Source organism: Vitis vinifera, chromosome 19, assembly GCF_030704535.1.
Source record: "Vitis vinifera cultivar Pinot Noir 40024 chromosome 19, ASM3070453v1".
NCBI classification, from domain to species: Eukaryota; Viridiplantae; Streptophyta; class Magnoliopsida; order Vitales; family Vitaceae; genus Vitis; species Vitis vinifera.
Window position 1 is genome coordinate 815500 of NC_081823.1, and position 16102 is coordinate 831601.

Sequence of the window (16102 nt, forward strand, 5' to 3'; positions counted from 1 at the left end):
TTTAATTTTTATCCAATATAAAAAACTGAATATATTTTTTAAAAATATTAAATTATTGATATTTTATGAATTTAATATATGGAGTGATAGTGAATAAGAAAAGTATAAAAGATATGGTTATAAAATTATAAAAAAAAATAAATAAATCAACATCATATCATTGACTAAAACTATAAAAAAAAAAAAATAAATCAACATCATATCATTGACCCACATGCGCCATTAGTTTCATATGGTATAGGAGGGGAGAGAAGAAGTGGGTGGGTGAGGGTTGGTGGAGGAGAAAAAGGAAGAGATAGGAAAGAGGAAAAATAAAATAATAAAGAAAAAAATAAATAATATAATATAATATAATAATAATAATAATAATAGCAACAAATAAAATGAATAAATAAAAATAAAAAATAAAAAAATAAAAAAACATAAGAAAAGAATTTGAAAAATAATGAAAACTAAAAATTAAAGGGTGAGTGTGTCAAAAAAACACATGTAATTGAAATTTAAAATTGAGCTCAAAATTAATATAAAAATAAAATTAGGACAAATTTTAGGGTGTACAAGTTGATTTATCTATTTATAAGTATTATTTATTAATTAATATTATATTTTAATTTTTTTATTTTATATATTATTTTAATTCATTTTAAGTTATTTAACGTAAATAACTTACAATTAAATTATTATTTTTTAATAATGAATATATATATATAACTCTTAAAATTAATTTAAATTATTTCATTAGCAAAAAAAATAATTCATTCATTGTCTTTAAAAAGGTTATCTCTTTCGGGGTTCACTTATAAGACTTGTAAATTTTATTTTTAAAATAATTATTAATAATAAATAATATTAAAATTCAAAATTCTTGTTAAAAAAAAGTAAAATGATTAAAAGATATGGAACCAATCATTATTAATTATTAAAAATTAATAACTTAAATTAATTTTTAAATATTTAAATTATTAATATTTAAAAATTTTATCATTAGAATTATCATAATAAATATGAATTTCATAATAGTAATAAATGAAAGACTAAAAGTAAAATAAGTATAAATAACAAATTTATGGTTTTGTCAAACATTATGAAAAAAAAAAAAGTTATTTACTCTTAAAAATATTTTTTCAAACATTAAATGATATTTTTCAGATTTCTTAGAATTATTATAATAATTTTAAGTTAGAAAATTTTATTTGAATTAAATTTTAGGTCATTATGAAAAATAAGAAAAAAATAAATTCATATGTGAGTTTTAATTTTTATCCTACATAAAAAACTAAATATTTTTTAAAAATATTAAATTATTGATATTTTATGAATTTAATATCTGGAGTGATAGTGAATAAGAAAAATAAAAAAGATATGGTTATAAAATTATAAAAAAATAAATCAACATCATATCATTGACCCACATGCGCCATTAGTTTCATATAGTAACTAAAGCTACTTTAAAATTTCTTTTTTGTTACGTGTCTGATTTTCCATGCCATAAATTTCCTGGGAATTCATCCTTTAGAAAGAAAGGAAAAGTAATGCGCAGCCATGAACGTACCTTCGTGTGGTTGAACATTCAAAGCTTCTCCTCTTTAAAAACCTCCCTTAAACCCCTCGCTCCAACTCATTCAATTCAGTGTAAAGCGAACCAGCCATTGCTACAGAGGGAATCCATGGATTCGTCGTCTCTTCTCCTCTTGTTGTTGCTGGGTTTCTTTTGTTTTGCTGAGTTCACATCCCATGCTCAACTTATTCCAGAAGATGAAGGTATCACCACTGTAATCTCACTTGTTCGTTCCATTTCTGGGGAAAATGAAACTTGGGTTTTGTTGTTAAAGAAATCTGGGGAAAAAGAGAAGTAAATTTGGTCTTTTCGAGCCATCTGTGCTTTGTTTAATACTTCACTGCTATAATTTTTTGGAATCTTGTGGATTTCTCATGGTTTGCGAGAATTTTGACATTTCTGTTTGTCTCACAGTTCTTTAAATTTTATGATGCTCTGGGAATTCTTATGGAAACAGAAAAGCAGGCATATCAGATTATGTTTTATTTTCTTTTTTCAAATTTTCCTCTGCTTTCTCTGCTCCCAAACGTTGGCTTATATCATTCTGCTGGAAAATTGTTTGTGCCTCTGAGCCATAGCGAATTTTTTATCTGAAACGATAAGCCATCTTTAGTTACCGGGAAATAAGAAATTTTAAAATATATAAAATTTTAATTAATTTAATTATATTTTATTTTCTTTCGTATTTATACACTTGAAAACAAATGCGAGAAAGCTAGCATTTTTTTTCTTATTTAAAAAAAAAAGTCAATTTATTTATTTATATTTATATTTGTATTTATTACCATGGTGGCAATGCCATTTTATTAAGGAAAATACATATATTTATTTTAGTATTTGGACTTTATTTCCATTGAATTATTACCTATATTGTCAGGAAATGGTAGAAAAAGAATGGAATGAGTCCACTTGAATTATCAGACCATATTGAATTCATCTCTGAGTCAGTCCCAGGTCCACTTCCTGGACTTTGCGCCCACCTAAATTAATCTTTAGGCCCACCAATTTGTCTTGATTCCATGGTTGTTTGGAATAAGGAAATCGGGTTGCGTGTGGAAAATTGGATGAGTCAGGGATTGTTGTTGATTGGTAGTGTCGGTGTGATATCTACTGGTCTTCAAAGTCAAAGGCAGAAGAAGAACATTGATATGGATAGGTCTTGACCATATGAAAAGCATATTTTGGACTAAAAATACACGTACCATACATGTGCCTTTGTTTGAAAATAATTATGAAAAATAGGTATTTTGTCAATTGTTTTTTTGTTTTTTAGGAAAAAAAATGAATAAGAAAATATATTTCACAACCAAAAAATAAAAAATTGAAAATAAATTTATGTTCTTAAAAACTGAAAAATAAAATATTTTTAGAAAATATTTTTTTACTGTTTTCACTTGTTTTGTGATAATCATTTTAAAAACTAATTATACAAATATAAAAAAAATAAAACACTATAAATAAAAATTATTTTAAAAATATAAAAAATATGTTAACGTTTTAATTTCCTAAAGAGACTTTTGTACTACAAAATATTATAAAATAATTTTGAGAAAATGTTTTTCAAAACTGTTTTCGAAAATACTTCCCAAATAAAGCTTAACTTTTGAAAACTATTCTATGATAATTTGTTAAAACAAAATTTTGCTTTGAAACTTAAAACATTTTTAATCTGTTTTATATGTTTTGAAAAATAGTTCTTCTCTCATATTTTGTAAAACAAAAATTTGTTAGGAATTTAAAATATTTTAAACCTATTTTTTATTTTTTAAAATTTTTATATAACGTCTTTGTATAATTATTTTTTAAATCATCTATTAGAAAATACCATATTTTTTGTTTTTTGATTGTCAAACATGTTTTCCTTTTTTTTATTCTTAGAAACATAGACAAGTAGGTCATTCATGCAGCTTACATGGTGTGATCACTTCAAAGGAGAGGTCATATGCAATTAAAATTTAATGTAGTATAAATTATTGGCTTGTTTTAGTAGAGGTTTGGCGAGTGTCATCAATAGTGCTTTAAAATTTGGTAATATTAGAAGTCACTTTAAGATTGGAATTGATTGTAGAGGATTACACTTCATAGAGTTGTTATCATTAGTCATTCTTTTTCTGTACATTCATAAATCCTTATAACTGATCATTTTGTATCTGCTCTGTAACAGTGCAAACTCTTAGAACAATATTCACAAAGCTAAACTACAAATATTGGAACATAAGCCAAACTTCATGCAGTGGAGGTTTCAATCGAACCATCGATGATAATAGTTACAGCAATGTCGCATGCAACTGCACCTTCAACAAAGGAAATGTTTGCCATGTCACAAACATGTATGATTTTATTTTCTTGTTCTTCCCTGACATAATATATATATAAAAAATTCAATCCATTAGATTAATGGAAAAGTAATTGCATGAGTATATGGAATGGAATATTATTTGCTTAATGTTAATAGGAAAGAATTAGTGACATCTTTGGATTACATAGGCATTATTTTTCCTTTCTATCTCTTTGCAAGGCCATTTGATTTGTGTGCTTTGTTAAATTCCCATTGCATTCATGTACTAAAACCTTTTTTTTTTCATGCAAAATGAATTGCCTAAAGTCTAGTGAATAAAAGCCTTGTCTTTGTTTTATATTGATTCAGTTTCGATCTCTTGAACTTGATTTGCAAATTCCTTGTTTCCATATCAATTATCATACGTTAGTGAGCAATTAATTCTATCATTAAGTCCACTTTCTAGTGGCTGAATGAAATGGCCCAATGCAACTAGAGCTTGTGGATTTTCACTTGTTCATAATGCCAGAGTGCTAAAGAGTAAATGTTGGTTCCCACACTATTCGATCAAAGCTTCAAATGATTGTTTACATTGATTACTAGGTTTCCTGCCATAAGTTTGACCTTTTTCACTTTTGAAGATGAAATTGAACGTCCATTTTTTATTATACATATTATAATATATGGTTAAAAGAACACTTTGAAGATCGATCTATAAAAGAATTGATATGGTTTGATTCCTCAATTGAATCAATAGTATCTCTAGAGTCCGCTTCTTCCCAATACTATGCGTGCAAAGAGAAAAAGTAAGGACTACCATTAAAGCAGTCCAAGCAAGACTTAGAGCGCGTTTGAAAGTGTTTTTATTTGAAGTATTTTTAATTTAAGTGTTTTTGAGATAATCACATATCAAATATTTCTCCAAAAAGTACTACTAGTGATTTTTCAACTTTTTAAAAGTACTTGCCGAATTTTGCCAAACGCCTTATTTTTCTTTACAAACGCCTTTTATGCTAGAAGTGCTTTCTCAAATAGTGGAATCAATAGCATAAGTCAAAAAAGGATTATGACCAACTACATTGATGAACCAATCCTATAAATCCACTTATGATAAAACAAGTCCTTATAGGATTTCTAGTAGAGTCAGAAAACATTAAGCAGAAGCACAATATGCTTGGGTATGAGAACTTTAGCCTGACTACCAAGTCTAATTATTTTGTTATACGTCAGTTGTACTTTTCATTTTCTTATTTTTTACTTCCTTTTGTGAATTACAGCCAGCTGAAGGGTCTTGATTTGGATGGAACTTTACCTGATGAGTTTGGAAATCTTTCTTATCTGCAAGAACTGTAAGTGACATGTTTCTCAACATTGGGAAGTCAATGGACCAAATTTGCCTTGATGTTTCATTGGGTTTTTCAACTTATCAAACAAATTTCTTAACTCACCAATACCTTAATCCCTACTACATGGGGTTGCAGTTTCACTAAATTATAGAGGTTAGTTCACTTCTGATGTGTTTGAATATCCCATGAAATTAAGTTAGACCATTGTGTTTCAAATAACATTCAAAACAAGTCCATTGCGTTTACTATAGTATTTACATGATTTTATTGCCTTTTTAAAAAAAAATAATAATAATAATAATAAGTGCAGGCAAAGATTAAAACAAATGATCTCATTTCACTTTTGTTGTGGTGATTACCAATTTTTGTGTTTTCTAGTAATAGTAATAGACTGGATAAACTGTCATGAAAATTATTTGATCATCATCATCAGATTCAGTTTTTGATATTGTACAGTCATCTCCAGTATCTGACTTGAACCCAAATGAGGGATTCTTCTTTTATCCGGTGACCATGTAAAATTAAAATATACTAAGGGATTCTTTTTTTTTACTAAAGCAGTGATCTCTCCCGAAACTATATCAATGGATCGATCCCTACAAGTCTCGGTCGGCTTTCTCTTACCATTCTGTAAGTTCTGATTAATTGCATTTGCACTTGTGAGGTGAGGGTCTTGTTTTCCAGTAATTTACTAAGTACTTCATAGTTGGGAAAGTTTAACTTTTGGTACACTGCAGTGCTCTTGTTGGAAACAGAATCTCTGGGTCGATTCCTGAAGTAATCAGTAATATCAGTACACTTGAGGAGCTGTAAGTCATGAAACGGAGTTGAATGTCTATTAGAGAAATTAATGATGCCCAACCTTGATTATAAATCCAAATTTACTTTTCCAGGGTCTTGGAAGCTAATCAGCTTGGAGAACATCTCCCTCCAAGTCTTGGAAAGTTGAGTCATTTAAGGAGACTGTAAGAATGTTGTTCTCATCCCTTTCCTTATATGCATATTAATTATTCATTTCTTTTATTTCAAATAATCACCAAGTCCTTGTATTCTGGTTGTAGTCTTAGCTGCCAAAATGCCCAAAATCAATTTGAGGAAGCTAATTTTTTGAGTCAAAGACTTTTATAATGCATTTTGTGTGATGAAATGACTCATGGATATGGTGATTGTATACTGGTTGAGTTCATTTTCAGTTGCACGATTGCTTATTTTTTAGTTCATTTACATCGAGTTAATGAAAATAATGGGAAGATGGATTTTCATATATCTGAAAGTGCAATCTACCTTTTTTGTTCTTTTATCTCCAGGGTGAATCATGAGAAATATTTATAACCAAGAACACAAATATAGGCAAATATGGCTATGAACTAGGCGGTTTTTATGGACTGACAGATGGAAATTCATATAGGCTATTTCTATTTTTCTAACATTAAGAAACCAAGTTTAGTATTCATTAATTCATCCTATGATGAAATGGAGATGTAGAGCATGATTTGTAATGCTTCATAGAGAATAGAAGTAAAGATGATAAGGACTAATCTGCTGGGTATTTACACATTGTGTTTTTAATGCCAAAGTTCATCATTTGGGAAGTTACTTTGTTTTGGAGGGTGATTAACATTGTTGGGGAATTATTTTTTCTTAATGTTTTCAACAAAAGACTTTGCATTGACCATCTATTCTGGTTCTGTTGTCTAATAACTATTTCCAAGGAATTCATTTGTTTTTTTCTTTCGGTGCTCCTACAGTGTTCTTTCTGCAAACAATTTCACAGGAACAATACCAGAAAATTTTCACAATCTCAAGAACCTAACTGATTTGTAAGTGGTGTAATTATTTGGACATTTATCCTTTTATGCAAATTTAGCATTTTCTGAACTGCATGTACCATTTGTAGTAGGATAGATGGGAATAATTTATCTGGGAAGATACCAGATTGGATTGGGAATTGGACCAAACTTGAGAAACTGTGAGTGTTATACTTCATTTCATTTATCTGCCATTTTGTCCACTTAGAAAAATTTCATACAAACTCAGCTAAATTCTCTAGTAATCTATAAACATATTAAACTGTTGCAGGTATCTGCAAGGCACATCAATGGACGGGCCCATTCCTTCTATTATATCCCAGTTGAAAAACTTAACCGAGTTGTGAGCATGTGTTCCACTATCTAATAGTTGCTGTATTCAGTTCATGATGTTATTCAAGATTAAAATTCAATTCATAGAAATGTAATTATTTAATTTGTTTTGTTGTATCTTAATCATCAGGTTAATATCTGATTTGAGTGGACCGATTACATCTTTCCCCAATTTGAAGGATATGAACAAATTAAAAACATTGTGAGTTGAAGATAGATATATTTCATGAATCATGACAAGCTGCAGTCCTAAGTTATCCACATTATGTTCCATTAACTTATCAAGATGTTTTACCTCATTTGTGTTATGCAGGGTGATGAGAAATTGCTCCATTACAGGTGAAATCCCAGAAGACATTGGAAATATTGAAAGTTTAAAACTTTTGTAAGTTTTTTTGAATGGACATTCTTAGAGATGTTCTTAATTTTCTTCATTGGTATATATGTATGTATGTAAGAAGAAGAAAAATATAATCAGGATATAATTCTCCTATGGCATACAATCAGTACATTACATGGTTGTATGGAAACAACTTTTCTGATTCATGTTGAACTTTTTTCTTGCAGAGACCTGAGCTTCAACAGACTGAGTGGTACAATTCCAAAGAGCTTTAAGCAAGAAAAGAAGGTGAAAACAAAACTCGATTTCATGTAAGTTAAATACTTGTAATAAAGTACAAGTCTAAATATCCAGAAATCTACATTTTATTGGCTCCTTAACCAGTCATTTTTATCCATTAATAACTTGTTTAATTATAACTGAGATATGGTGCTATCTATGTACACAGGTTTCTCACCAACAACTCACTGACTGGAGAAGTGCCCAGCTGGATAAGATCGGACACTGAAAACAAAATGTTAGTATTTCTCAGTCTCCAGTTGTTCTGATTTGGCTATGATATCATTCATGTATTGTACAATGTTACATACACATGTGGTCTCTTTTTATCAGTGGTTCTTTGAAACCAAATTAATATTTGAGTCTCTCGTTCAATCAAGAAATATAACACTAACTCCATTTCAATCTCGGTTGCAGTGATTTATCTTACAACAATTTTACAGGGCCACGGCTTGATTCTTGCAAACACCAAGTGTAAGCTTTCTTCCTTCCATTATTTGTACATTTGGTTCTGTTTTTCCCTCATCTTCTTGAAACATTTTTTCACAACTCCACAGGAACTTGGTTTCCAGCTATGCATCTTCAGCAAGAAACATGTAAGTTCTTCCAACCTTGTTTTACATGTGCATTCAGCATTAGAATTATAAACAGGAGACTGAATCATAGTTCAACTTTCTAGGACCCCTTGGTGCTTACAGAAGGATCTCCCTTGCTCTAGAAAAGCCAAATGTAAGCTTTTGTAACCTATTGTACTCTGTTAGTATGAAGTGGCAAATAAGTTGAATCTCTGCCTTGATTCCAGTTACATTTAATTGCAGACTATTCCTTGTATATCAATTGTGGAGGAGAGGAAACAACTTTTAAAGGGAAGACATATGAAAAAGACAATAATGTTGAGGGTGCATCACAGTTCTTTACTGATAGTCTAGACAAATGGGCTTATAGCAGTACAGGGGTTTTCATAGGCAACCGGCATGGTAGTCACCTAGCTAAAAACGAATCTGCTTTGAACTCAAAGGATGCAGAGATCTACCAAACTGCTCGTCTTGCTCCCATCTCACTCAAGTATTATGGGCTTTGCTTGCAAAAGGGCAATTATAAAGTGCGACTCTACTTTGCTGAAATCATGTTTTTTACTAACCAGACATTTGGTAGCCCTGGGAAGCGCTTGTTCGATGTTTCAATTCAAGTGAGTGAAAATATCAATTTCATTATCTCTATTCCAAATATGTAAAGAACTGACTGTACTTTTCTACAGGGGAATGTAGTTTTGAAGGATTTTAATATCATGGAAGAAGCTAAAGGTGCTGGTAAGGGCATTTATAAGGATTTTGATGCCTCTGTTGATGGTAGCACTCTGGAGATCCACTTATACTGGACAGGCAAAGGGACTAATTCCATTCCGGATGAAGGTGTATATGGGCCTCTTATATCTGCTATTGCAGTGACACCAAGTGAGCTTATCTCATATTCCAGGTTTTACTACTTTTCTCGCCACTAGCTTGTCATGGTGTTATATATCTTACTGTTCTTGTAGAATTCAATCCCAACCCGGGGCTGTCTGTTGGAGGTATCATCGGCATTGTGATACCTTCATGTGTGGTCCTCATATTGATTTTGGTACTCTTACGAATGAAAGGCTACTTAGGAGGAAAAGACCTTGAAGATAGAGGTGAGATTAATCATGCAGGAAATTTGTGACTGTAATGCCTTATCTCTTTGAAATTGTGACAATACTTTGTGTGCTTGTTTTTCACCAATTTTATTTCACTTGTTACAGAACTACGTGAGCTAGGGATGCAAACTGGTTATTTTAGTTTACGACAGATCAAAGCTGCTACCAATAACTTTGACTCTGCAAATAAGATTGGTGAAGGTGGATTTGGGCCAGTTTACAAGGTAGTTACAGATTTGGATTTTCCTTTAACAACTGTATACTAAAGCAGTGATTAAGAGGGAAATGCAATGCTTTTCTGCAGCTATCTCACATCCTTGCATTATCTGAATTCATGATCCAAAATTTTGTCCTGCTTGATCTTAGGGTGTACTGTCAGATGGTTCAGTAAGTGCTGTTAAGCAGCTCTCTTCTAAATCGAAGCAAGGGAACCGAGAATTTGTAAACGAAATAGGCATGATATCTGCCTTACAACACCCAAATCTTGTGAAGCTTTATGGCTGTTGTATCGAAGGAAACCAGTTGTTGCTCATATACGAATATTTGGAAAACAATAGTCTTGCACGTGCACTTTTTGGTAAATGCTTCACTACGATTTTGTATTCCATTTTATTATATTTCAACAATGAATATTATGACTTAAGCCTCTACCTCGACCACTTGTAGGTTCTGATGAACAGCGGCTAAATTTGGACTGGCCAACTAGGAAGAAGATATGCTTGGGGATAGCAAGGGGATTGGCATATCTTCATGAAGAGTCAAGATTGAAAATTGTTCATAGAGATATAAAGGCAACAAATGTGCTGCTTGATAAGAATCTAAATGCTAAGATATCCGACTTTGGCTTGGCTAAGCTGGATGAAGACGAGAACACCCATATCAGCACACGGATAGCTGGAACAATGTGAGTGTTTTCGCTCATTTCCTCCTGTTATTAGCTTCCCTATATCAAATTTGTATATGATATAAGATTATAACTTTGGTGCTGAAAATGTGGAGATTAATTTCTTCTATGCATTTGAATTCATGTCAGATAAATAATAAATTGATACAATGAGATGGAAAACTTAATCAAACACTGAAATATGGAATTTCTAAGTAGCAGTTCTTTTTTCCATTTTAGGTTTAAAAAGCTCATTCTCTTCATTGTTTATTCTGTAAAGTCGATTGTTGAAACAGCTCTAGAAAGGTCCAACTATTATTGAGAATTTGTTACTACAAAATCTGAAGCTACAAAATCTGAAGCATCAGTGGCTTCGAGGCATAAGTTGTCAATCCTCTTTCTCTGGTTTTGGAGAAGCAGAATTTAGTAAGACTGTCGAGTTTCTGAAGTGGGTTCATGCATATACAGAAAATTTTGCCTCTCAAATATGGTTGATTAGTTCTTCTTGTCCTCTTTCCAACAATAATTTTGTGCATATATTGATTATATGTATAGCACAAGACTCACCATTGAGCTGCTGATTTTTCTTCAGAGGATACATGGCTCCTGAATATGCAACGAGGGGTTACTTGACCGACAAAGCTGATGTTTACAGCTTTGGAATTGTTGCTTTAGAGATTGTCAGCGGGAAAAGCAACACCAATTACAGGCCAAAGGAAGAGTTTGTTTATCTTCTTGATTGGGTAAACAATGGATTCTTGCTCATCCTTTTTGCTATATTTTTTCTGACCATATGTGCTTATAATGAAGAACGTGTTTCGGGTTCTACATTGGACTGCAGGCTTATGTCCTGCACGAGCAGGGAAATCTTCTGGAGCTGGTGGATCCAAGTCTTGGTTCAAACTACTCAGAGGAGGAGGTGATGAGGATGCTGAACTTGGCCCTCTTATGCACCAACCAATCTCCCACTCTCAGGCCACCCATGTCCTCTGTAGTGAGTATGCTTGACGGCAAAATTGCAGTCCAAGCACCAACAATCAAGCATGATTCTATGAACCCGGATATGAGATTCAAAGCCTTTGAGAAGCTCTCACTGGACAGCCAGTCTCATGTCTCAGCATTCTCTGTAGACAGTCAGGTCCAAGGCAGCATATCACTTGATGGACCATGGATTGATTCCTCAATTTCCCTCCATAGCAGAGAAGAAACAAGGGACTTTTCTTCATCAAGCAAGCTTCTTACAGGACACCAAGATCTTTACAGTATACATTTGGACTGATCAATGAAAATATGGTATATTAATAATACTTCCAAGTTGTTCTGCAAGAATGTTTTCTGCAAACTATTTCGAATTGATTCTTGAAGTAGTAGAAGCAGAAATAAGTATGTTTTGTTGTATAATTACAATATTTGTATAAAATTATGTGAATAAGTGCTCCGGTTGAGGCTTGATGAAGAAAAATATTTATATTTCTTTATTTTTCCAACTTACTCCATGACGGTAACTCATCATTCCACAGAGAGAAATCAGTATATATTTATTTTATTTTGTTCAACTTTATTTCCATTTTATCATCATTTGTTATGTATCCAAAAAAGTTGATAAACAGAAGGGAATAAAAGGTTTTACTCTATTGGGCTTGAGCCCACTTGAATTATCAGACCATACCAAATCCAAAGCCCATTTTCTAGGCTTCAGGCCCAACTGAATTAACTACGACCCCACCAATTTGTCTTGGTATGATGTGGAATGAGCATCTCTACTCTATTGGGGTTTGGGCCCACTTGAATTGTCACATTGTTGAAGCTAACTTTGACTCAGTCCAATGCCAACTTGTTGAGTTGTTCGCCTACCTGAATTGAGCGGGAGGCCCACCAATTTTTATTGATTTGAGATTCGAAGAAATGATGGTGACAACTAACATGTGAGAAGATGATGTTTTTGTGGTAGAAAATCAGAAAACCCCTTAGGGTTCTTAGACAATCAAAGACATTCAAAGGCACTTGGAAGTTTTTGGTCAGTAAAAGAACTATAGCGTCATATATCAAAATTCCTTGAATGGTTTTGTTAGGTAACAACAGTTTGATTTATGTCATTGCTTTCAATTCATTAATTAACACGAGTTTTGACTCTTGAAAGTGGGTCAATGAGGGCAAGGGATGAAATGTTTGAAGAATTGCAGTAGTTAAGGGTCCTTTTCTCATATAGGCAAGGGATAAGGTCCCACAAACACAACCTCAGTGAATATATATATATATGATTCATTGCATAAAAGTCCTTTCCTGTGGGTCAGCTAGGTTGGGTGGTTAGGGTTAATAGTTGGGCCAGATGGGTGGGTTATGGTATTTGGTTGACTGGTTCCTTGGATGACATTGCATTGTGTAACCCACTGATGTTGGAATGTCAAAGGTAGGAAAAAGAATTAATCAGTGATATGGATAGTTCTTGACCTTATGATTATAAAATAATCTATAATGTAGATTATTAAATTTTCAAAATACAAAATTTAGATTAAATAGGCCTCTAAGACAAGGCATTGCAATGCATGTGAAATGATTCATGTTTTGGAATAAAAATATATACATTTTGTAGGCAATCCAGGGTTCAAAGCAAGTCTTTACTCACTAGCTTTCAGTCCCCAACTTTTGCTGCTCAGTCTTGCAGCAAAGTCCATGCCTTACTCACATAGTGTGATTAGTTCAAAGGAGATGTCATATACAAGTCAATCTAATATGGACTAAATTATTGGTTTTTTTTGTAGAGGACTAGTTTTTCGCTTCATTAGATGTTACATATTTTTGTCGGAAACAATATGGTTAAGCTAAATGGATAAAATTCATGCAGTTGTTCAATGCAAAATGTCTATCAAGTCTTCTGTCCTGGTGATTGGCCCCTCATCCAATAGAATCCGATCATCCCTTTTCCTTGATTTTGTTGTCCATCAAACGCAAAAATTAGACGTTGTCTAGTTTCTGAGGCAAGTTCATGGATATACTGAAAATTTTAACTCGCAGACATTGTTGATTAGCTCTTCTTGTATCTCTTTGTAATGTTAATTTTGTGCACACATTGCTTGTTAGTATATCACAAGACTCAACATTCAGCTGCTGATTTTTCTTCAGAGGATACATGGCTCCTGAATACTCGAAGAGGGGTTGCTTAACTGAGGAACAGCAACACCAGTTGCTGGCCAAAGCAGGAGTTTGATTGTCTTTTCCATTGGGATATCTTTTGGTTTCCTGCACGTCCTTTCTGGACAGTCTTTTCCTCTACATCTTTAAGTTTCATTATCAATGTCCTCTGTAATTAGCATGCTCAAAGGCAAATCTGCGGTCCAAGCAACGAGCATCAAGCATGATACAATCAACCCAGGCATGAGATTCAAAGCCTTTGAGAAGCTCTCAATGGACAGCAAGCTTCATGTCTCATCAGGTCCAAGGCAGCATATCAGTTGATGGGCCAAGGATGGATTCCTCGGTTTCCTTCAATAGCAGAGAAGACTCGAGGATTCTTGATCAAGCAAGCTTCTTACTAGGTCTGGAACATGGAAGGGAGTTCTTGTCGCTATTGCCCAGTCCATTGCTGCTGCAAATTGCGAGCATCGAGCAAACCGTGTAGGTAATCCTCCTGCAACTGATGATTATCACTGTTTTTTTACTGAATCCGTTGTTGAAAGTGTCCTTATTCTGGTCCTGCCTTCCTATGAAATTTCCTCTTTAATTTGAATAATTTTACCAACCCTATATGAGACGGATGGTGGGAGGTTGGATGCATTTGATGCTTTTCCAAAATAGAATGAATTTTTTCTAAATTCCAGGTAGAATAATAAGTTCTCTAAGGCCAAACATCACATGTCATTGAGTATGCTAGTTAAACTAATTCATTCAGCAATTAGGTCCATTACAGAGGGCACTTTGACAGATTGCGACGGATTATTCCATGCCTTGGCTTCATTCAAACATCCGTTGTCATTATTAATGGATTATATCTATATTTAATGTGACGCGTCATATAAATGAGATGGCCCCCACAGTTGTTATTTTCCACATTGTGACATGACGTGAGTCCTTCCCCTTGGTCCTTTTGGAATTTGGATGCTCCTTGTATTCAGTGGCAAATTAGTACGGTTGACTAGTCCACGGCCTTTGTTCATCATATCTGGTTTGTTTCCAAAGATTGAACGACAAAATTATCCTTTTTGTTTTATTTATAGCTAAATATTAAAAAAAGAAAAAAAAGAAATCATTAATAGTTACACAATATAATTAAAAAAAATTAAAGAAATTAAAAAGTTAACATCTTTTATATCTTTGGGCATGATTATTTTGTTAAAATAAAAAAATATTTAAATTTGTATATAGTTTCAGACTATAAACTGTTTTTACATAAATTTGTGCATAACTTCAAATTATGAATTATTCATTTTATAATTTCCGACTATGTAATATTATTTTATATAACTTTCAGTTATACCATATAATTAAAAATAAATAATTAAGAATCATATACATAACTTCTGATCATATATTTGTAATTTTGTAATTTTGTAATTTTCCTCATAACTTTTGGTTATAAGGATTGCACATATTTTTCATAACTTCTAGTTATAAATTTATCTTATAGTTTATAATTTATCCCATAACTTTTAGTTATAGGGATTGTACGTATTTTTGTATTCATATAAATTAGTGAAAATAGAGAGTCAAAGGGTAATAAAGTATAAAATAATGATATAAGTTTATCACATACTTTTTTGTGAAAAAGAAGAAAGAATAGTCTTTGTATTTTTCTGAAGAGAAGAAACTCTTTCTATTTCTTTTGAAGAAACTATTCATGTTGATAACGTGTTATAAAAAAATAAAAAAATAAAAACAAGAAAGAGAGAATAGAATACATGAAAAAACTCTCTTGAATTTCATTAGGATCTCTCAATTTTATAGGGAGTTACAAAATATATTTATGGATAATCATCCATAAATTACCATACTGGTATAGAATCTCATATTTTATAACAAAATGTTAATTGTCAATATTTTAAGTTTTTAAAGTTATCATCATAAATTTCTAACTAAAAGTCTAGATTATTATAAAATAAGTATATAAATTTTTATAAAAAATTAAAGAAAAATCTTATATTATTATAATATATTACTATCTATTATCTATTAATATAATATTATAGGATAATATATTATTATATTTTTTATACATTTATTTATAAATATTATTTATTAATGGATATCAAATTTTTAACTAATTAATTTATCAATCACATAAATAACAAATCTTTATGGATGATTAATTTAGAAATGGAGATCAAAATATTTTTTTTTATTTTACATATCTAGAAATATCGGAATAATTTCGATTTATATGATTTAAGAAAAATATATCACATATAATATAAATATAAAAATTAAGTTAATCACTTAATTATAAAAATATAAATTATTTAAAGAAATATAAATTATTTAATATTTACTAAGTATTCATTCAATAAAAAATAATGGTGATAATAAAAGTGGGAGTCCAATTAGAATATTTAAGTAGAGAAATTTTCAAATATCCACACATTTTAGTATTAGAGAATTCATTATAATT

The 16102-nt window shown here is 31.4% G+C and overlaps 1 protein-coding gene across 1 annotated transcript; it reads left to right on the top strand.

The window, feature by feature from the left end:
* Window positions 1-1504: 1504 nt before the first annotated feature.
* On the top strand, window positions 1505-11978 carry LOC100267526 (probable LRR receptor-like serine/threonine-protein kinase At1g53430). The gene is made up of 24 exons (XM_002283441.5): window positions 1505-1761; window positions 3723-3888; window positions 5114-5185; window positions 5744-5812; window positions 5920-5991; window positions 6076-6147; window positions 6931-7002; window positions 7080-7151; window positions 7262-7333; window positions 7454-7525; window positions 7637-7708; window positions 7891-7974; window positions 8112-8180; window positions 8360-8416; window positions 8500-8538; window positions 8622-8671; window positions 8761-9131; window positions 9201-9396; window positions 9480-9614; window positions 9723-9841; window positions 9984-10194; window positions 10284-10521; window positions 11093-11243; window positions 11342-11978. The coding sequence occupies exons 1-24, from the start codon at window positions 1533-1535 to the stop codon at window positions 11777-11779; spliced, it is 3198 nt and encodes a 1065-aa protein (XP_002283477.2). The 5' UTR covers window positions 1505-1532; the 3' UTR covers window positions 11780-11978.
* The last annotated feature ends 4124 nt before the right edge of the window (window positions 11979-16102 follow it).